At 44.4% G+C, this 23615-nt stretch overlaps 1 protein-coding gene across 1 annotated transcript in view; it reads right to left on the bottom strand.

The window, feature by feature from the left end:
• Positions 1 to 22932, bottom strand: part of Grin2b (glutamate ionotropic receptor NMDA type subunit 2B) — a 344377-nt gene extending 321445 nt beyond the window's left edge. The window contains exons 1-5 of the mRNA XM_042054500.1: positions 22739 to 22932; positions 22345 to 22470; positions 22221 to 22233; positions 19789 to 19905; positions 6908 to 7336 (exon numbers count right to left, since the gene is read on the bottom strand). Of these exons, the coding sequence (XP_041910434.1) occupies positions 6908 to 7336; positions 19789 to 19905; positions 22221 to 22233; positions 22345 to 22470; positions 22739 to 22932 (879 nt within the window). The remainder of the gene's footprint in view (positions 1 to 6907; positions 7337 to 19788; positions 19906 to 22220; positions 22234 to 22344; positions 22471 to 22738) is intronic.
• Between the last annotated feature and the right edge of the window lie 683 nt (positions 22933 to 23615).

Genomic DNA, 23615 nt, shown 5'->3' with positions numbered 1-23615 from the left:
GCCAAAAGGGGTCATGAGTGGAAGAAGTTCAGGAAGCTGTGCTCTGGGGGACATCTGAAGAGGCTGAAGAACGGACACAGAGCAGCAATTGGGGTGAGGCAGGAGAAATCAGAGACATTTGGGCTTTTGAATCAAAAGGATAGTAGCTGAATTACTGATTGTCGTTTTCTTTAAGAGATGCCTTCAAAGTCATTCTCACCTCCATGCCCCCTGTCACCCTTCCACAGAGACTAGATATCTCCAAGGACTGGCCCTGTTACTGACATCATCTGGGATGCTGCAATGAGGATGAACATTTGGGATGCTGCGATAAGAATGAATGATGGTTCCTAATCTTACACTCGCTTAACATTTTCCCTTCCTCGAATAAGGACATGGCATCTGTGGTGAGAACAGCCACATCCCAATCACAACAAAAATACCAAAGGACCCCACACAGCAATCCTGACATCATTCGGCCATTGACCCACCTCTAGAGTGGGTCACCTCCAGACTCCTTGCTGAGATGCCATTTGTCTAAGCCATTCTGAGCAGATCACCACTTAGAGGTCCTGAGAAGCATCACTAAGCCTCTTTGACCTACAGCTTCCTCATCTGTAAGATGGAGACAAGTTGTCTCATAAATTAAACAAAGACATAGGATGAGATAATATGTGTGAGGTAACTAGCTGGAATCAGGTGACTGGCCCAGAGGTTGACAAAAATAAATGGTTATCAGTGTCAGTCTTTCTCATCATACCTGCATAACAACTTAGGATAATTAAGCCACCATGTCTCAGATGAAGAAAACAAATTCCCCAAGGGCTTCCCTTTCAGTTAATAATGATCCTATTTCCCTTGAGATTCAAGATGGTCTGCTGTATGGAAACACATCATAGCACATATGGAAGGCCTGAGTTTTGCCAAGCATAGCATTGCTCACTTCCTAAGGCTCACTCTGAGAACTTGACACTCAGCAACTTTAAAGGGCAGGACCAAGGTCACAAGGCTAGACATGAGGACAACCCACATCTACTGGCTCCAAAGCCAGCACCCTCTCCTGGCTGCACCACGGTGCTCCTGTGGACAAGTCACTTTCCTGAAAGGCAGATGAGGAATGATACTCCCGGATTACTTTCTAACGTTCTGTGAAAAGTATGCTTAAGTCTTCAATTTTTAAAAGCACAAAAATGGCCCCTGGACATCAAGTGAGCAACCTTTGCAAAAGGCCATTTTTAAAGAGATGGTGTGCAGGCCAACCAGAAACATAGAACACAGAAGACAGAAAGATCTAGAATCTACATAGAGCTGAGAGCTCTTTATACCTGAAGCTTTCAGTGTTGGAGGTAGCCGCTTGTTTGTTCCCCAGCTGCCCAGAAACTGAAATAATCACACAGATATGGTATTAATTAAATCACTGTTTGGCCCATTAGCTCTAACTTCTTATTGGCTAACTCTTACATATATATTAATTTAACCCATTTGTATTAATCTGTGTATCGCCATGTTTACCAGCTAAAGTTTTGGCATCTGTGGCTGGCAGGGGCTACATGGCTTCTCTCCTGCCTTCCTTCTCCCAGCATTCTGTTTAGTTTTCCCCACTTACCTAAGTTCTGCCCTATCAACAGGCCAAGCCAGTTTCTTTATTCATTAATGGTAATCATTGCATACAAAAGGAAATCCCATATCATTCTAGTACTTTAGAGAGAACTGTTTGTCCATCTTTCCCCAAAGCACAATTCAAGGAAGGAGAGAAAGGTGGAGAGAGGCTAAGCCACAGACAGACAGTTCGGTCCTGACTTCTTGCTTCCTCGGGATACAAACTGGGAGGAAGCATCCATGAGTTAAAAATTCAGCCAGACAATTCTTCCAGCCACTGGACTTTGACACAGATACATTTATGCTCACATTCATTTTCTCCTTCAACAGAAACAAAATGCTAGTGCTTACCTCATAGGATTGCTTGAAATATTTAAATGCTCACTAACATGGACCAGACACATGCTGTACCCCTACATCTGAAATGTTGTGATACCAGTTTGCTTCTAGAATACCGTGTCCTAGGCAACCAAAATCAGGTGAAAAACCAAGAGACACCAAACAGTGCAGAGAAGACACTGGGCAAAGCGTGTAGTTAACCTGGTTTAAAGATGTTGCTATATAAATCCACATGAGAAAATGGGGAGAAAAAAGAGAAGAAAGGCAATGATCATGGGCTTATCTGTTTTCCCCAAAGGAAGTGACAGAAATTAAAATGAACTGTGGAGAGAGAGGGAGGAAGCAGGGGCCATCATCCCATCTATTATGTTCCAAAATGGCGTTCTGCACCTGCGCACATGCGCGCGCGCACGCGTGCACAGAGTGTAACAATAAAAATTAAAAATCAGAAAAGAGAAAAATCTGAAAATACTGTTCGTAGTATCACTGCGCATCATGCCCTTTAGAAAAGAGTCGGAGCCACAGAGAGGACAGTGAGCATGCGCACAGCCTTCAGTGAGGAGAAAGGCGCAAGTGCAAGTTTGGGGGTCAGTTTTCATTCTGATCAACTCATCTGTTCTGAATCCCGACTCTCACTCAGGGCGCCCTTCCCTCTCTTCTCCATGAGACTGTGGAGCTCGGGTCTCACTTCCTCTTGGCTGATCGGGGGCAATCTCCATCCTCGGCGTTGTGTCCCGGCTCCTGCCCAAGCCATTTTCATTGTCACTTATGCTATCGGCAGAACAATTTTCAGGGCCTCCAGTGTTCTTATCAAGTGTGTTTGCTTGGTGCCACTGCAACATTTTTCCCCATATTTTCTTTTTATCTACAAAATGATGCAAATTGGGTAGAAGGAAACCAATTTATATCTTACAAACTGTCTACTGAGCCTCATATCACTTAAGTGATCTGATTGCCGAAATTTCCAAAACTCATCAGATTGGAGATTGAAATGTGTGACTTATAATTCTTAATTCTGTGTCTTATGAAGCTAAATTGAAAGCAAGGGTTTCCAAACATGTGTCTCTGGGAGTTGAATCCCAGTTCACTGCGAACTGCAAGCTGTGATGTTCTGGGCTGGTTACTTAACATTTCTGAGCTAAAATGTGAAAACCCAATCGATCGAGAAAGCCCCTGGGAAGACATGGCGATGCTGCTAGCCTGAGTTCAGACATTCATCCTATATCCGGGATCTCAGGGAGAGTGAGAGCAATTATGACAATACAAAATGAAATACGTTATTTATTCTCGGGTGAGGGACTGCCAAGAAGCACCTCATACATTTTTAAGCATTCCTTGTTATCACTCTCAACTACTACAAGTTCTTCAGTAGCTAGCTAGAGCCCTTTCTGTCGCGGGTGTACCCTTTTTGGCCATGGCAGGCTTCCATACTCTCATTAATCTCAGCCTCCTGGGTGAGAGAAGAGAATCCAGCGCCCTTCTTCAGAGCCCTCTCCCAGATTTCTCTCCTGAGTTTCTTGTTCAGTTTTATCTGGGCACTTAGTGAGGCACACACTACATATCACATCATCTAATCCTCGACCACTCACGAATGGATACTCTCCTCCGTGCTGCACAGGGAGAAGAAACTGAGGTTGACCTTATAACAAGCTGATGAGGAAACCAGGGTCCCACATCCAGTCGCTCAGACTCCAGCTTCCAGAGTTCTCACTAGCTCTGCTACGCTGTCCCCTGTGTACCTTTCCGCGCTAGTTTAATGTGCATTTACCTCACTGAAGGCAGACCACTGACGTTTTCACTGATCAGTTAGCGTATGCGAACGTGAGCGCATGCCATTTGACCGGATGCGGAGGCAGATCAGCGTCCGTTTCACCAGAAGTCCTTATGACAGGGGTGTCTTTCGGGCATCCAAAGCTCCACAAATACAGCGGGTGGGCAACTAAATGCTATTCCATGAAAAGGGAAAACTATAAACCGCAAGGCAATTACCTGTCTCCTAGCAGGACAGATAAAGCATCACGCTCCAGTTAGTTACTAAGTTTCAGCCACAGACACCGCCTACCTCAAAGCTCCCTCCTCAGCTCCATTTTGAAATTCTGTATCCTGTTGCAAATCACATGTCCCCATTCTACACGTACAGCATGCAACCATGGCAATTGAATGTATACTTTGATTTAAAAGCAAAGGAACCTGATCTTAGACTTTGAGGCCAAAACTCTCCCTGTGACCTGGAGGACCCTTTATTTGATACCTCCAGGCCTACGCCGGCTCCTCAGCACAGCCTGGGAGTCACCTCTACCTCCTCAGTGCCTCTGGCCCTGTGGCACCCTCCTCTGGGGCCACCAGCACCTCCTCAGTGCCTCTGGCCCTGTGGCACCCTCCTCTGGGGCCACCAGCAACCCTACCCCCTACTCTCTATGACCAAGCATCCAACTCTCTGGCTACCAGGACCTTCTTCTTTCTCTTTCTGATCTTGGGCCAAAACCCAATTAGACATTATTTACTCTATGTTAGGAGTTCTTCCAAAGCAATCACTGCTCGCCTCCTTTTACTAACGGGGAGAAGCAAAGGCGGCGTGAGGTTTTTTAATGCAGTAACAATGGAGACCGAACAGCAACCCCTGAAACCCATACTACCTACCAAGTCAATTCTGCCTTTTACCCCTAGGAGGCAGTAGTCAGCAGGTTCTCTGTAGAACTGTGCTGCACCGGTTCTTGTTCATTCTCTCCCACAGTGAGCCTCCTGCAGTGCCTGACATTGAACCAGGTGCTAGCCTACTGCCCTTTCTATGGTATTTCCCACAATGCCAGAGGACAAGGGAGCAAGGAGCCAGTGAGGCTTATGAAGCCTCCACCAGCTTCATCCTTTCCTGGGAGAGCAATAGGGCATAGAGCCGGCAACTGCAGTTAAAGTACGGCTGCCAGCTCCTACAGCCGCACTTGGGATGTGATATTTAATCTCTGTGAGCCTTGCTTTCCCCTCCTGAAAGAGAGGCACTGCCATTCAGCTCAGCAGTATTAAATAAAATAACACATGGACAGACTAACTGCCTAACATACGGTGAACACTCTCAAAGTACCCAGAATGCACCAGGGAGCAAGAGAGCCCAACCTCCACCTAGACTGCACCTCAACTCCTAGTTTTATGCTCACGCTGAGGATTTTTAAACGACACCAGGGGGATGCTACCAATCAGCTTGTGCACAAGCTCCCTCCTCGAGGGAAATAACATGGGTTTGCAATAACTCAAATGAGCAGCAACAACAACAACAAAATCATTTTGATCTGTTGTACTCTGGAACGGAGCACACACTTATTTATGATTTTGAAATCTGGCTCTTAATCATGTCAACATTCTTCCAATGCAACATAATACCCTTAGAATTCCATGCATAAAATAAAATGTACTTGACTAAGGACAACTTGTTAAAATGGTATCTATCCGAGGCAAACGCTCGGTGGGTTTTGCCACAGCTGGTACCTTTTCCATTGTGTTTAAGATCATTCCGAGCGACTCCTGCCAGCGTTTGTTTTCGGTGTGTTAGGTGCCCATGTGAACAGCTATCTCTCATGATACTGAAGCTTTTCTGCATACGGCTCTCAGCCCAGCCTTTCCTAGATGGAGCAATGATAGGCAGAAGCAGTAGTCATCCCTCCAGCCACCAATAGGTGGCAACACTGGTCACAAGGGCTTCTTTGGTGAATCTGTGCAGTGGTCGTTCTCATCTGGTCAAACTTGGGGTGGTGAGATGAGGTTTGGGGTACCCACAACCATTCTTGATCACACAGCATGACCTTTAGAGAGACCTATGGCACTTCTGACACTGAAGGCAACAAATCTGGGAGGGCAACAGTAACATAGGAAGGTTTCTAAAAGTGACACGTGTTCCACGAATTGCAAGAGGGTGAATCATTTTCTGTCTGAAAGGAGAGACGACCGTGGGAACTAAGCAACAACCACTGAGCAGTATAGTGAGGGGAAAAACAACCGAACAGTCAACAATGGCTTAAAAATCCAAGCAGAACGCGTTTTCTACGATTTCAGACTCAGTGCTGAGGTCAAGTGAGTCACTGTCTGTCCTTAGATGTTTAGTCCAATCTGAGTTCAGGCATTCCCTTTCTGAACCTTCACAGCCATGTTCTCATTTAACCATACTCTGGAGTCACCTGAGAAGGTTTTCAGACCCCAGAATCCCAGGCTGGAATGGACGCAGACCTCAGGGCCATTCAGAGCCCTCCAGGTGACGCCGGTGTGCAAACCACAGTTAAAGCTACCTTCAAAGCTAACCATGGAGAACACATGGCTGCCGTGGTTGTGTGGCTAATAGCTCTAGGATGGGCAGATCCTGAGAGGTAAGTGGGCATCTTCCTAATGCTGTGGCATTTGGGTCTTCACAGACAGAAACTACGTGCCGTGGGCATTTTTCTTTTTAAATTCTTACAACCATTGTGGTGGAGAACATAGTAGCCATGATAGAGCAGGGGGTGTCTTATAGTGTTGAGGGATCTATTCTCATACCTATTTGGGAAAAAAGAATCTATTAACTTCAACTTTTAATATCTCTCAGTCATAGAAGAACAGACACATAAATCTGTCCTAAACTCTCGACCAATGGTTCTCAACCTTCCTAACGCTGCAACCCTTTACCACGTTCCTCATGTTGTCATGACCCTCAGCCATAAGCTCTTTCCATTGCTCCTTTGCAATTGTAATTTTGCTGCTGTTATGAGTCGTAATGCAAATATCTGTGTTTTCTGACAGTCTTAGGCGACCCCTGTGAAAAGGTCGATAGACCCCAGGTTGAGAACCAGTGCTGTAGGGGCGTCTACACCAGCATTATTTTCCGACTTTCATCTCCTAACTATCCGACTAGTTCACAAGCTCTCATCTATTCACTTTACGTGCCCTGGTAAATTTCTATGTTTAACCACTTAGTTTTGCCTTAAAATCAATGCACCATTTGCTTCTCCTCAGAATAGCCGTCTTTTACCTTATCTGCCATTATCATAGATGAGCCCCCATGGATGCCCAGGATAGGGGTGAGCGTCTGAGCAGAAATGAAATCGAGGATCTGGGCGATAGCTTCCTGGTCGGTGTCATCAGCAAACACCACCCCCTGGATCTTCCGGTCGGACATAAGATCACAGATACGGGTGATGATGCTCTTTGGGTCAGTTTCGTTCATGGCTACCAGCTCCACCCTGGGAACTACTGAGAGATGATGGAAGTCATCTTTCTCGTGGGCGTCTTTTATGGCCACTTCGTCTGAAGTGCCCACGAGGATGACAGCGATGCCAATGCTGGGGGGGCTCTTTTGGGAACGGGCTTTGCTGCCGGATACGGCCAGGACGGCCAACACCAACCAGAACTTGGGAGAACAGCACTCTGCGCTGGGCTTCATCTTCAGCTTGTCGACTCTCTAAAAACAGAAAGGAGACAATAGTTTAAAACCCGAGGTGTGCTAGAGAACACGTCTTTGCAGCGTCTGAATGCTGCAGAGTCAAGAAACTCTATCTGCTGCTCACGAAGCTCAATTTCCCTCCCCCTAACCCAGCGTCTTAATTTGGATGTTCTCTGGGCACGAAGAGAGAAAAAGAAATTTTCAAAAGCCTAATAAATCTTTGACCAAGACAAATAAGCAGCCAACAGACAGAGAGAAAGCAGACAAGGATGTGCTGGGAAGTGTGGGCCAACCAAGCATGCACATGCCCGCATGTGTACACACACACACACACACACACACACACACACTGGAGACAGCAGGAGGGGTCTTGCTGTTGCCTGGACCCCTAGAATTCTAGTTATAACCATCTTTGAGCTGCCCTTGGCAAAGGGGGCTCAGCAGAAGCTGGCCACAAAAAAAAATGGCCTGGATAAGATGAATCCAGGCATGGAGGCTCCATGGTCTTGTTGCCTGGACCTCATGTTTGCCTCCCAGGGAGTGACAGCCGGGAATTACTTCCGTATTTCCCTTTTAGAATCTGTCTCTTAACATTAAATTAGAGAAGCAATACATGGATACTTAATTGTAACTGATCGTTACAATCACCCAGTAGGGAAAAATTAAAAGGAGTATTAGTATCTCATTTTATATATGTTGACATCAAGGCTCAACGAAGTTAAGGGACCTACCCAAGACTTAATAAAGTGAAGCAGCCCTTAAAAAAATAAGATTCCATTTCGTGTAGTGTGTGTGGGGGGGGAGCTTTGTTTGTATATACTGCACATGTGTGGGTACCCTCCGCGTCCAGAGAGGCATCAAACCTCACAGAACTGAAGTTACTAAGGTGGTTGTAAGCTACCAGTGTGGGTGCTGGAAGCTGAACTTGTCTTCTGCAGGAGCAGCACATGCTCATAAATGCTAGGCCAGGTCCTGACGCGATCTCGAACCCAATTTTCTGACTTTTCGTCTTCTACCATGAATGGCAGGACACTGCACCCCCACACTCCCTTCCACATCGTATCGTCAATCACAGCGTTACAAGAAACAGTATCATTCTGACCTCTCTATGCACCAAAATACAAGAACAAGCAACCACTACTCCGGGTTGGAGTCACAGAGTGTCAACCTTGAAGATGGTTCTATTTTATTTCCAGTGACAGCCTGTAGCTGTAACGTCCTGAGAGGGTGGCCTAGATATTTGTGTACAGCTCACTTCCTGCTCCCTACAAAGAGCCCCTTCCTTTACATTTCCACATGGTCTCCTAAATCACACACCACGCAGCAGATTGAAGATGCAGAACTCCGTAGACTATGAACCTCGGTCATTTCTCTTTATGTTTCTCATCATTCGCTCTATGTGCCTCTTTTTTATGAGTCCTGCCTGTGTTGCTTTGCCTTAAACGGTCATTTATTGTTCCATATTATACGCTGTGCACTGGAAGGTATTTTCCTCGTGTGCAATCTCTTTGCTTCTCATGAAAATGCTACAAATTAGACATTTTATTCCCATTTCTCAAATGGAGAAACTGAAACCTAAGCCAGTTATGTAATCCTCTAAGGTCAATGGTGTTACAATATCAGAATGCAAATATATTAATAAAGCATTGTTCTTAAGCAAACAGCCTACAAGGTATACCCAGTGCTAGAAGAGACTCTCAATTTTCTATCAAACATGAAAATGTGGTTTAATCACTCCTGGTTTTTTGACCAAAAAAAGGGAGTGATATTTAGGGACCATTTTTTTTGACCAAAAAAAGGGAGCGATATTTAGGGACCTAAAAATTTAAGAATTTGGATAACAACAAGAAAACAATTGTAATGAAGGTAGTGAACAAGGAAAGATCAAGAAGTATTCACACTGAGCAGACTGACCACAAAGGGCATTAGTGATTCAGGAGTGAGAGGCTGGGACATTTTGTGGCTGAGGAAGCAAAAAATCCAATCCAGTTCTTGGCAGCAAACCTAGTGGAACTCTTGCTGTTATGGTCATCCTTCAGCATTGCCAAGAGGAGACCTGGGTTGATTGCCTCGTTTCTCCCGAAAGAAATAATACGAGTGTCTCTGTGGCTCGTACCCGCCAAAGCTCACTCTTGACAGACTTCTGGTCTCTGTCCCCGTGGAAATGAGCAATGACTCCATAGGTTCCAAAAGCCGGAGCTGATGGGCTATGGATGGTCTGTCAGCAGAACTGGGACTGGGCATCTCCTCAGTGTTTAAAGAAAGGCAATACATTCCAGAGGCTGAGCAGCACTGAATATTCAGTGGGAGACAGCTGGATTTAGCATCTCAGAGAGATGCGGAATATACATGCTCAATTCCAAGGGAGCGAGAACCCAGACATTTAGAATTTGGCTAACTCTATCTACTCGCCTCTATCCAGTGAGATTCTAATCCTACAGTTACAAGTCCCTAAATTAGATTTCTTCACATTTGAAAGTGGCCCGCACTGCCATGATAGTTTATTAACTTTAATGCACCCGATGCGTTTCTGTTTCAAGCTTTTATTTGCACTCTTTAAACATCTCTCATGCGCCTCCGTTTTCTCTCACACAATATATTATACTTTTACGCAATGGCTAGTGGTGACATGCAGAGACTAGGATCTGGTTTTACGAGGCATCTCTTTTATACTCGGGATAGAGCAGAGCTCTTTACAAAGTAATGCATTATGGGAGATAGAAGTGACAGAGGGACCAGGAGCTGAACAGAGGAAAAGCTCTGAGTACAAACTCAGTTTCAGACATGGGGGATGGGCAGTTGAGAGAAAGTGTGGTCCAAAATAATGTCGCACCCTTCTTCAGACAGACCAAGAACATTAAATACAGTGTTATTTGGTGTTTGCCTCTTCTTCATTTTACTTCATCCTCCTGAGAAGAACTGGGAAGCACTTCCTTTGGCTCCTCATCAAAACTCACGAGGTCCACCTAATGCTTGGGATAGTTTAGTACACTTACATGTAGTGCATAGGCCCATCTTAAACAATAGGTGACCTCCTCACAAGCAGACCTCTAAGGCTAGTCATCTTGTAGTGAGTACCAGTTACCTTACAGACAATGTCTTCCCCTAATTTCCCTTCCCTCCAGCAGTGGGAATTGAACCCACGACCTTGCATATGCTAAGCACATGTTCTATAACTATGCTATATATCCCAATCCTGAGCATTAGTCTTGATGCTGAGGATGCCATGAACACATGTTCTACCATTCAGGATCATCATCTAAGAGAAGTTACAGTCATAGAAGAAATGTCTTGTCTCATTTCTATTTACATTCTCAGGATGTAGCATTGCCTCATATAACACAAACAGGGAAGATTCTATCAAGTATAGCCAATTATAGGCTTTTGCCACCACTTTAGACTATACACAAAACTGGAACATATAACAGTTAGCATTTCAAAGCGTTCACCTACAGTGTGACAGATACTATGGATGACAGATTTTCGTGCATTACTTGATTCCTATAGAAACACGGTAAGTCATGATTCTCCCTGAGTTATAAATGAGAAAAGAGATCTCAGAGGTTAAATCACATGACCAAGGTCATATAGCAAATTGGGCTTCATACCCAAGTTTGTCTAATCCTAAAAGTCTTTCTTTTTCCATTCTGGGAGTGCTTCAGTACAGCAGATAAAAGAGAGAATGAACCAAAGAATGAATGAATGAATGAAATTACCAACCTGGCTTTAAATCAGCCGCCTCACATTAATGAAGAGTATGAGGGCGAGAGAGTCACCTAATTAGTGCTGTCTATTCTGTCATTGGTACAGTCCTGATAATAGGCCTAACCTACATACCTGGAAGGGTGTTTGAAGATCAAATGATAATATTATATGGAAGTGCTTTGAAGGCTGTAAATGCTCTGCAGATGCAAGAGAGTTACTGTTCAGCTTTTAGGAGCTATTCAAGAAGCCTAGCTATTTACAACAGCACAAAGTGATCATGTGGGATGCGGGGCGAAAGAATGTCAGACAGGCTGAGGGGAATGTTAAGAGGGACCACACGTGGGGCAAAAGACATGCGTTCTCTCCAGATATAACTTTCTGAAAAAGTATTGCCTGATGTCCTCAGAGTGACAGGAGTAACAGCAGACTCCGCTGATAGCATCCTGGCCATGAGGCTGAATTTGGGAGCCATTCAGGATAGGGGCCAATATCATGAAGCTCCACGTCTTCAAATCATGCTTTAAATTCATGCACAAAAGAGGTGCAAAGAGAATCAGCAAGAAGGCAGCAAGGTTGGACTGACTGTCCACTGTTTGAGCCCTCTGCTTCCTTGGCATTTGGTCTGGGGGACCCATGCCAGAGGCTTCAGGCTTTAAGGGACACGGTGCTCACAGCAAGTGGCAGCCTACACTTGTCCCTAACTGTCTCTACATACATATGGTTGAGGAGATGGACCGATGCTTTCCCTGGAGAAAACTGAGTCCCAGGGTAACTCTCACAAGAAGCATGAAAAGTGATTCTGTAGGAAATTTTAAGCCAAAGTTGCCAAGCACTTTGAAGCTGTCTGGCGTCACTCTGCTGAAAGCAGATATGATGGGACTATGACAGACAGTGGTCAACCAGCAATTAAAAGTTTGGGACCTCGACAGGTGTCACTGCACACGTGTGTAATTCCAGCACTTAGGGCGTTGAGGTAGGAAGACTGAAGGTTTGAGTTCAGCCAGGGCCGCCCAAGGAGACTGTGTCTAATAAAACAGTGCCAAAGCCAAATCAGACCCAGGAGCTGCCGAAGCCAGGAATAACGCTGGAAAGTTCTGGTGCACAGGTTTTAAAAGCTGCCACGGGAGAACGTAGAGAATGCACAGCGGCCTTCACTGTAAAAGACGTGAATGTAACCTTTCTGAAGGTCAATGTGAGCATCTCAACATTACAATACCAAGACAAAAATCCAACAATGAAACCGTCAAAAGATAATGATAACTGTCACCTGGGCACCAGAATGCTAGAATAGTCCTGAGGACATATGAATCTCAAAATACAGGTTGATATGTAGGAAAGTGCAGCTAAATTTTCCATGAGGGAAACGCCATAAATTTGACAGGCAAGGCATCTTATTAAGGAATACATAAAAGATTTTTAAGATGTGAGCAAAAGGCTTGAGTTGACTCAGATTTCTAGAAATGCATTTAAGGGAATACATACGAGTCTTCAGTGTACAAGACACGGGCAGATTCTATGGAATCAAAATGTGACAACTGTCACTTTTAAAAGCGCATTTCAATGGGAAATAAAGTTACGAGCCCTGGATGTTCTGGAACTCACTCCATAGACCAGGCTTGCCTTGAGCTCACAGATATCTATCCATGTCTGGCTTTGGAATAGTTTTAAATCATATATTTAAAACTTTCAACTAACTTTACTAACTAAGGCTAAAAAGGAAATAAAGGAAAACTGAACTACAAACCATTTGGCAGGATAACAGGGAAAATGCCATGCATCAAACTTGTGAGAGCATTTTGAAAAAGACTACATTTTGAATCCATTTCAAAGACAAGACAATGTGATTAATTATAATGTTTCACTCAACCCTGAGAAGAACACGGGAAGAGCCAGAGTGGTGGATGACTTCAGGGAACTAGCCTTTTCAATATACAGTAAGGTAGATGCACACATGAACTTGGGGACAGTGACAGAACACACAGGTTCAAGTCAGACAAAATCCCGGCACTGAGCAGGGATGCGGGCATGAAGTCCCACCTCTCTGACATGGTTCTTGTAATTGACAGTTGCCGGGAGAAGGAGCCCAGCTTTCTTCAATGGAGTGGTCCTAGGTGTGTGAACCACACCCCAGGGCAGCCCTCATGCTCAGGAGCCGTCAGTCAACACAAACCAACTTCCCTGGCCTTAAAGTTCATTTCTTAAGAGAGAGAACAAGCATGGAGTTGGGTAGGTAGGAGGGTGGGAGTTGATCTCAGAAGAGTTAACAGAGTGCAAAGAATATCATCAAAATATAATCTATGAAATTCTCAAAGAATAAATCAAAAACCTTGGTTTGTGGATTTTTTGTCTCATATTGCTTGTATATTATGATTTCCAACTCTGTGTGTGTGTGTGTGCTTTTTTCATTTTTTAAATTCTCATTTGTTTGCTTTATTATTTGCCTTTTGTTTCTAAAGAAAGAGAGAAAAAACGGCATGGAGGCAGATGGGTGGGTGGGGAGGAGATGGGAGAAGATGTGGGAAGAGAAACCATGACAGAACATTACACAAATTTTCAATAAAAATAAAATAAAATAAACCAATAACAATAAAAAAGAAAGCACAAGGAACTCAATGAGATGTAGTACAAAACAGATGTAACCAGACCCAAATGAGCTCTTAAATGGCAATAATGGAGTTGCGAGATCAGTAGCCGACAGAAAACAATTGGGAAATGTAAAGAATCGTATATCTTAAAACACAATTATAATATATAAAGCAGAAATTATAAAATAATGGATGAAAGTATTCTGAAAATTAGTTGCTCTTAAACTTAAGGCACAGTATTTAATAAGATATCAAATAGGAAAAGGGGTACAAAAGCATGCTGAATATTTCTAATAAAATAACAACTGGTCATCAAGACCCTTATCCATAACATACCAAAATAACACCTAGCTTTATCCCAACTACTCTAGTTTGCACCCAGCAACCTTTGCCACCCCTACTCCACCTTTACCAAAATAAAAAGGGAAAGATTCAGACAGAACAAGGAAAGATGGTTATAGGATTCTATCACATATGAACATAAAAGGAAAAATAAACTATTAGCTAGCCAAAGCACGATATATTTCTAATAATGATGATAACAATGATGAAATGTTAGGCAAGAATAGCCTAACTATGAACTACATACATCTCAAAGCAATTCCTATACTAAAAGACCAAGGGAGACATTCACACGATAATCTCAAAACTGTGGAGAAGGCATATTTCATGAACTGGAGTGCCTAGCCACAGCAGAAAAGATGCAACATTCAAACAAAGAAAATTCTTTGATGACTGAAAGTAGATCCCAAATTTCTCCTGAAAGTTATGCACCAAAAACCTTTGATCTCATTCACTTTGACACTGAGAAGATGCAAGGCTAATTTTTTTTCTTTTTCTGGTTTTTCGAGACAGGGTTTCTCTGCAGCTTTTTTAGAGCCTGTCCTGGAACTAGCTCTTGTAGACCAGGCTGGCCTTGAACTCACAGAGATCTGCCTGCCTCTGCCTCCCAAGTGCTGGGATTAAAGGCGTGTGCCACCACCGCCCGGCGCAAGGCTAATTTTTAAAGAGTTGCTGGAAACACTAATAAAATCAATCAAGAAAGTGAAAGGCTTATCTGGGACTGGCAGTACGAGCTTCTAATTCTAGCCAGTCGGAAACCTGAGGCAGGAGAATTGCAAGTTCAAGGTTTGTCTAGGCTACTCATTAAGTCCGAATGCCAGCATGACGCTCAGTGAGGCTCTGTTTCTGTTTCAAAAGAATCTTTTGAAGGCATTAAAGCTGTAGGCCAGAGTGCTTGTTTATCATGTTCAGTGCCCACCTCAATACCAAAAGGTTGGCTTTCAAATACAAGAGAGAAAAGAAAAAAACAGCTTTTCATTAAGACTATAGTAATCTACGTAGAGAATCTGATAGAATGTAAGAACTGCTTGAATTAATACAGCTCAGCGGGGCATGTAAATAAATGGTCCTATTAGAAAAAATCAATACTGTTCTTCTAACCAACTAGAAAACATAAAATTCATAACAGCAAAGACAACTGTGAATTATTTAAGAATTAACAAGGAAATGTCCTAACCAAACCTCTACAGAGAAAACTGTAAACCTCTATTGCAGGAGATGACAAAGGACATTGTTGTCTAAACCAATAACTCAAGTGAGTCATGAAACCAATGTATCTTTAACTGGAGTCTACAAAATGGAACCGAAAGAATTTGTTCAGAAGCATACTTTTGCAATTTTAAGTTCCAAGTTAACTTTGCATTTTAAGTTAGACATTTTTTAAGATCTCTGTTATGTTTGTGTTTGCTTGCAAGTATGTCTGTATACCACATACGTGTAGCTACATACATAAATTCTACAGAGGGAAGAGGGCGTTGTATTCCCCTGGAACTAGGGTCACAGGCAGTTGTGCATCAACGTGTGGGGGCTGGGAACCTAACTGTGGTCCTCTGCAAGAGCAACAAGTGCTCTTAACCACTGAGTCTTCCTTTCAGTCTCTTAAGTTGGAATTTGAAATCTTAAGACTCTAGACCAGAAGGATAGGGATGTGGCTCAGTTAACAGAGTTCTTGTCTGGCATGCATGAAGATTTGGGTCCAATTCTCAGTAATATAAAACCAGGTGTGGAGATATACACCTGTGATCCCTCCACCGGGAGATGCTGCGGGAGAACCAGGAGTTCAAGGTTATTCTTCATTACCTAGTGAGTTTGAAGCCAGACTGGGAAAAAAATGTATGAAACAGAGTTCAAAGGTCAGATGCAATCAAAGAAAAACTGAGCCTTTAAAAGACAGTGACTCCTCTCTCCTTCCATCTCTTTCTCTCTCTCTCTCTCTCTCTCTCTCTCTCTCTCTCTCTCTCTCTCTCTCTCTCTCTCTCTCTCTCTCTCTGGGTGGGTAGACAGGTGGTGAGAGAGACAGAAGGACAGAGAATGTTGAACCAGTGTTCTTGAGTTGGAATACTCAGTTTGGACAGCAGATACACTCACTAGTCATATGAAGGAGGCAATGTGGGTAGCGCAGATGGCAAGCCCGCGCTGTCAGATGCCACTGGGAAGCACAGACCAGCATCCATTTCCAGCAGGTGAAATACAATGGCATCCACATATTTGGCAAGTTTGCAAATCCAGTTTCATCTCTAAAATGTATGGAGATGGCCAGCAAGATGGCTAAGTGGGTAAAGGTGTTTGCCATCCAAGCCAGATGGCCTGAGTTTGCTCTGCAGAACCCATGGTGGAGAAAGCCCAGCACCAAAATTGCTGTCCTCTGCCCATTATATATGCATAACCATGCTCACATAATAATAATAATAATAATAATAATAATAATAACATTAATAATAATAATAATAACAATAAATGTTAGGTACTTGGAGTCTTTTACCTATTAAAAGCATCTAAATATATACAAATAAGACATGGGGGGCCAACTTTTATTGAGTTGACTCTGACCTTCATAGCTGTGTGTGAGTTCTGTCTATCTGTTCCTTCTTACTGTATCACCACCATCCATTCCTCTTTGAGAATTCAGGGCTCCCTCACTCCTGCTTTGTCTTCAGAGAGGAACAGAATGGGCAGCCACTGAGACTGAACGCCTCTGAAGCCAGTGGCGAATGCCAGGCTGACCGGGATATCTCACAAACATACCAAACCTGTGTTTAAACTGTGTGGCCTACATGGCCATAAGCAGGACTCACTCCTGCCTGGTGATGTCCTTATACAAGCATCCTCCTGTGGGAAAGGAGTGTCAACGTGTCACAGACACCCAGATATAAATGATGGGCCTAGAAAATAAGTGGAAACAGATCCTAAGTCACATGACTTCTGGAGAACTGTGCGGTGAAGGACAGCTACGAAGATGGGCAGGAAGAAGAAGACGCAAGCAATAGATGCCCAGAGAGAAAACAACCAAATCCTCATAATCTAGGAGAGCACGCTTTCTTAGGACCAACAGCTCCTCAGATGCTCCACAAAAATATGCCCCGTCCCTGTCTAGGGCCAAAGGGGCTGAATCTGCAGGGGTATTTCTGCCGAGCCCTTCCCTACTCTACCGAGTTAGTGCCTTCCCGGCCTCACTCTGCCAGCTCTTCTGATTGCCTTTCTACTAGCTGAACGCTCAGTAGCCAAATGCAGGGCTTCCTATCTGAGCCTTCCCGTGCCTTTTGAACAAACAGGTATCATTCTGCCAAGTTCTCAGCAGAGAGATGTACAGGTGACTAGTGACAGCTCATACAGCACTTAACACATGTGCATTTTAAGACAAAACACAGATGAGCAGCTGCCCTCTCACCCTAAGCCACCACTCATGATTTTTTTCCTTTAATATTCTGTGGGAAGAGACAGAAAAAAAATGTTCAAAGTTTCTCTTCTACCATCTGCACATGTTTCTTAATTATAATTAATTTATATGCCTCCAAGGACAGTGCGGGTAGTCCCACTGAAAGCCAAACCTTTTGAAACCTGACTCTGATTATTATCCTTTTGTCGCTGATTAAGCCAATTGTGTGTGCTTTAACAGCGAAATGGCATTTTCAAGTGTTAATAAAAATGATTGGCTTCTTCCTGACCATTAGGAGGGAGTGGTAAAGAAAATCAAGGAGATCACAGAAGAGTAGAGAAGCAGGAAAGACATGACTGGGAAGTCTCAAAGGCTCTAGAAGGACAATAGACAGCAGGGATAGGGGATGGACCACTTGACCCACAGGCATCTTGCAGCCAATAAAGTTTGAGACTGCAGATAAACAACCTGCGCCAGACTAAATTAAAAATATTGATATGGATGAGAAAATCTGTTTCTATGGCCGGAGTACAGTCCAAGGCACTAAAGCCACCAAGAGAGCACCTCTGAAAAACCCACAACGTTGGCTCACAGTGGAAAGGGCAAAGCTTTTGAGTCCATAGGCCTGTGTAGAGTTCTCGCTCTTTTGGTGTGCACATGCTCATAGGTGTATGTGCATGTGTGTGCAGGGGTGTGTGCATGTGTGCTCGTGCAGATGGAAACCAGTAGTCAATGACTAGTGTCATCCTCAATCACTCAGTCACTTTTGGAGTTAGGAGTCTCTCGCTGAACCTATTACTTATCAGTCCAGGAAGGGGGGCTGGCCCTCAGGCTCCAGGGAGCCACCTGTCTCCACCCTCCCCCCAGGACTGAGATGACAGGCACACACTGCCAGGCTTGGCTTTTTACATGGGTGCTGGGGATCAGAAATCTCGTGCCCATATTTTTGAAGAAAACACGTTACCAACTAAACCCTTTCCCAGCCCTCGCCTTGAGAAAGGCTGTTTCTAGGGTCTGTATGTATCCCAAGCCACTAGAGCCTTCATTCTTAACCTCGGCAAGATCTCGGATCACTTTCTTCCGCTCTGCACTCCTCAGCTCCTTCATCCGTAAAATGTGAGACACCCTCCTTTGTCAGAATTACTCTGAAAATTGACTTATCTGACGAATGCTAATCATTAATTTTCCAAGGCCAGAGGACACCCAACATGGAATGAGTGCCAATCATCAAGAAGCCATGAGAGACAAATCAGAAATCATTGTCGCGTACCAAGGGCTCCCAAAGAGCATGCCTAGTGTTCCATGGGACTCATCTAAGGCGGCTAACAGATGAGAAGGGAATATCAGGAAATGGAAAGCAAGGTGATGATGGCTCATTGTCCTAGTAAGTGTGGCCAGATTTGGAATCACCAGGAGATGCACCCCTGGGAATGGATGTCTATGAGGTTGTTTCCAGAGAGAATTGACTGAGGATGGAAGATGCATCCTGAATATAGATGCCTTCATCCCATGGACTAGGGCCCTATGCTGAATAAGAAGAGGAACAGGAGACAGAGGACCAAAGGTGAGCATTCATCTCCGTCTCTGCTTCCCGATTAACACAGATGCAAGATTTCTTGCTGTCATGTTAATACCGAGCTCTTCCTTCTTTAAGTTGCTTTTGGTCGGGCACTTGTCACAAGAAAATTAACTAATACAACCAAAATAGAAATATGTAAAAGGGTGTAATAGACAGAGTGAAGCAAGCAATGTCCTGAGGTCCAAGAGCTGGGGTTGAAACTGGCCTTGGACACTTGCTTATCATGGGAGAAAAGGGACAGAAGAAACAGAAAACACTTGGACCTCATTTTCCTGCTTATAAAAGGGGGATTATCATTCTCTCACAGGGTCATTGCGAATATTAAACAATTTACTTGAAAGCATCTAGCAAATAGCAGGCACCTGATATTTATTCATTGAATGCGAATCTACTCTGCTCAGAGCCAGATAAGGAGTCCCCTTTGATTCAAATTACTTAGAAAGCAACCCAAGAGCTTCTGCCTTCCTCCCCCTGCTATAACACGAGTGCAATTTCCACTGACCTCAGAAATAGGTTGTTTTAAAGTCTGCAAGGAGCAATCTAACATGAGCTGTATTGAAAACAGACTTGAAATCTCAGGGTTGACCAGCAATGCTCCCTCCCCACTTCACCGACCACTAAATAGCCTTCGCATTTTATTCTAAGTAATAGAACAGCATCAAGTATATCCAAATAGCCGTCCAATGTGTTTCAGAGACTTATCTTCCAACATCAGCTGCACAGGAAGGGAGATGGGAGTATGGGTACTACAGGACTTAGTTCCCACCATGTTTGCCAATAAAATGACTCTTGTGCCAACCCTAATGAAATGACGTATGGTCTCCTTCCTCCATCCCCAGTACTTAGCAAAGTGACATACATAAGATCAATGCTCAATAAATACCTGTTCATACCTAGAATGGATGGACAATTTCAATAATGAGTCACCACCCTCCAACTCTACCAATACTCGAGCAAATAAAGGCAGCATTCTAGAACCTTCATGTACCAAAGTATTTAACTGAAGAGGAAATAAAATAAACATCAATACTGTTTCTGATTTCTTGACATTATACAGGGATTATTCCAAGGTCAACGTTATTTATCAGCAATAACAAACCTATATATTTAGGGTTACTTGTACATGTATACAGGTATGTGTAAATCAATGTCCAATAAGTGTTAAATGTATGTGTACACAGTAAACCTCTTTTTCTTGGGTTGTGCTGACGAAACACAGCATACAAACGTGACATGTTCTTCACCGCAGAGGCTAGGTTTACAATTAACCTCAGAGAGTGTACCTCAGAGAACGCAACAGCCAGGCCAGAATCAATAAGTAGTAGAAGCTATGCTATTTGAGCTGACTGGGTCAGGCTTAAGCACATTCAGACACTCTCTGATATAAAATGCTGTCTTTATTATGCCGATCAATACACACATTTGTTAACCACGCAGCCGATCATAATTAAGTTCTGAACTTGCTTAGATCCCTCTGCCATCACGTGGATCAGAACATCCATCATTACGTGGTACTTATGTGCGATTTCCCCCTGTATCTCTTCTTCTTCCTTCCCTATGAATCAATGGATGAGTAGAAAGCCCAGAATTGAAGATGGGGAGGTTTGGCACTTGTTCCAGTTCTGATACAAGCTGACCCGTGGCTCTATTTTCTCATCTGTGAAATAGAAACCAGCTGGTTCCAAGTCTCCTGCAGTACTTCTTTTTAAAGTATTTTGTTTTCATTTTGAAATAGGTTCTCCTATAGCCCAGGATGGCTTCATCTCCTGTAGCCCAGGTTGGCCTCAAACTCGACATGTAGCCAAGGATAATGTTGAACTCGATTCTCCTGCCTCCAGAGTGCTGGGGTTACAGTCATGCACTCACACACCAGATTTCATGGGGATGTGGGGAGGAGGTTGAGGGAGTTATGTCCATAAGCCCCTCGGAGTCTCTTCCAATCTGAACACTTGTGAATGCCTCTCTTGCGCTCACTCAAGATCTGCCCTCCGCTCCCCACAGCTCTGTGGGAACTCTCTCCAGGAGTTTCCCAGTGCCCCAAGGGAGGAAGAAGCCTAAGGCCTAGGTATTGGCTCTCCTAGCCCCTTTTCCACCCTTCACCACTGGCTGGATGTATCATTCCCCTGATGATCACAGTTTCCCTTGAGGGATCTTCTCCACATGGGTTCCATACAGCTCTCTGGAGATCCCAGGAATCATCCCCTCCTTCCTCCTTTTGAATCCCCAAGGGTGGTCACGATATGCTGTTCCTCCTTGCTCCAACACAGTGCCCCATTTCTTGTGGACTCTGCACACTGCCCATGCTTTGGAGAGCAATTCTTTTATTGGGTGCTATTGCAATTAGACAAACTGAAGGCACCATCTGTTTCCCGCTCTAACCATTAACCATACACATGCCACCAAAATCATGCCTTCAAGTCTCTGGTTCAAACTGGCAAAATCCAGGCCTGAGTGCTACAGGTATCACCCACCGCCGGCTAGGATATAGTGACTCCTCATGATATCTGTGGTCCAACCTCACCTCCTGGTCAGCAGCCTTTCAAACAGCAGCGCTCTCTGAGTACCCCTCCCCCATGAAGAATAAATAAAATTCTGACGAACGTTCCCAGAGAATGATCCTCAGGAGCTAACATTTTGAGAATGAGAAATGTAAAACGCTAGGAATCAGGGGCACGGGAAACACACAGAAATTATCAGAATAACTATAAAATAGAATCCAAGGTCAGGCAGGGCGTTGTCACACAGAGACACGTGAGTGTTAGGTAGGGCTGCCCTTGCTGAGAAATCCCTCTCCATGATTCAGTTAGAGTACATTCCATGAAACACGGGGTTGTGGGGTTGTGGAGCTAATTGTCCCAGATGACACAAATGATAACCGAGTGCATAGGAAGGGAGAGAGAGAGACAGAGAGAGAGAGAGAGAGAGAGAGAGAGAGAGAGAGAGGGAGAGGGAGAGGGAGAGGGAGAGGGAGAAGGGTGGGTGTGACATCTCAAAAACACATATGACTCTAGTTTTCTTAATATATGGAAAAAATTCGAATCAGTAGAAAATGGAAAAATATGAATCTGTTCGTGTCATAGGAATAACACATTCGCAAACTGGTCACTCTAACATTTCAGACTCTTTTTCAAAAAGGCAAGGAGCTGCTGTCACCAAATGCACCGTTCTGTGTCACACTGGAACAGTACGCACATCGAGCCTGATTGCCACATCTACCCTCATCACAGAAGTGCAAGGGGACAGGACAGGCTGTCACAGGACTTGCCTCCTTTCCCATAAACTTCTGAAGCCAAACTCAGCTCCTCCCTCTCTCACCAGACCCAGCCACCTGGAACATCATAGTCCATGGGCAGAAACCTTCTCCATTAGATCAGGGTGTACCGTCCAGGTATGCAATTCCCATGTCAACTAGAATTGGAACACAGAAAACTCGACTAACAACTCTGCCCACCAAAAAGTCCTCAGAAGCCCCAAACTATCAGCAGTTTCTAACTGTGTGCCCATGGTCATGAGCTCAGCATCCTGATGAAGGATGAAGGGCACCTGCCACAGGATGGACACTCCCCTGTGCAGGAGAACCTAGCAGAACGCTGGAGCAATGGGAAAGAAAGGAATAGATGGTATAAGGATAGGACAGGGGAAAGTAATCTTCAGTTGGATACTGAAGACGTTGAACCTTACCAGAAACTGGCTTTGGGGCGGTTCGTGTATGTGCAAGCATGTATACTACATCTGTGTATGAGTGGAGGGCAGGAGCCAAATGTGAGAGCTGTTACGGAGATACTGTCCACCTTGTATTTTGAGATAGTCTCTCACTGTACCCTAGAGCTCACCAATTAGGCCAAGATGGCTGGTGTGTGAGCCACAGCGAGCCTACTTTCTCTGCCTTCCCGGTACTAGGATTATAGGCTCGTGCCACCACGCTCAGCTTTTTACATGCACTCTGGAGATGGAACTTGGATCCTTGGGACTGTACCCCCAAGCACTTCATCCACTGAGCCAGCTCTCTAGCCCAGGAAGCAGCCATTGAGCTGAGTCTGGAGGATCTAGTGTATCTATCTAAGATGATGGATCTGTTTGAGCAATGATAATATAGCAAGGGTGCACTGGGTCAGAAAGGTCGCCAGCACAGCAATGGCCAGGGGATGGCAGATGGCGGTGCCTGGCCAACGCAGGTTTGCAAGAAGGGCAGTTCCCTAGAGCCATGAAGGAATACAGAGAAACGAGGCTTAGCTGAGGAAGCAGATTCAACACGTGAGACTGGCACAAGAAGAAGAAGGGCTGGAGAGAACGGATTCTATCTGCTGCCACCAAATCCCCTTTATTCTCAGCCTCCACGGACCTGCGACTGCCTTTAAGAGGGGCTTGGAAGGTCAGCTGCGCTGGCTTACTTAGGCAATGGAAGTTTCTCCTGGCCTCCTGATACTGGAGACTGCTGTTGAGAAGCTCAGACCCCAGTCTCATAATGCTGAAGAAACCAAGGTGCCTACGAGAGAACATCTGCTGAGGTGATTTGATTGAAATGATTTGCAGGGAAGCAGTTTTCTTTGCAACACAAATATTTCATTGGGACAACATGAGCATCAGAACAATGTTCCGGAGCTACTGCTTCAGACTGACCACGTTTGGAGACTTCTTCCTCCCTCTAGCCTAGGTCTGCACCTTCTAGACTTCTCTTTCTGTCAATCGATTCTCCTGACCCACACAACC

This window comes from Arvicola amphibius, chromosome 2, assembly GCF_903992535.2.
Source record: "Arvicola amphibius chromosome 2, mArvAmp1.2, whole genome shotgun sequence".
In the NCBI taxonomy this organism is placed as follows: Eukaryota; Metazoa; Chordata; class Mammalia; order Rodentia; family Cricetidae; genus Arvicola; species Arvicola amphibius.
The sequence above is the reverse complement of the archived record's forward strand: the minus strand, read 5'-3'. Positions and strand labels throughout refer to the sequence as shown.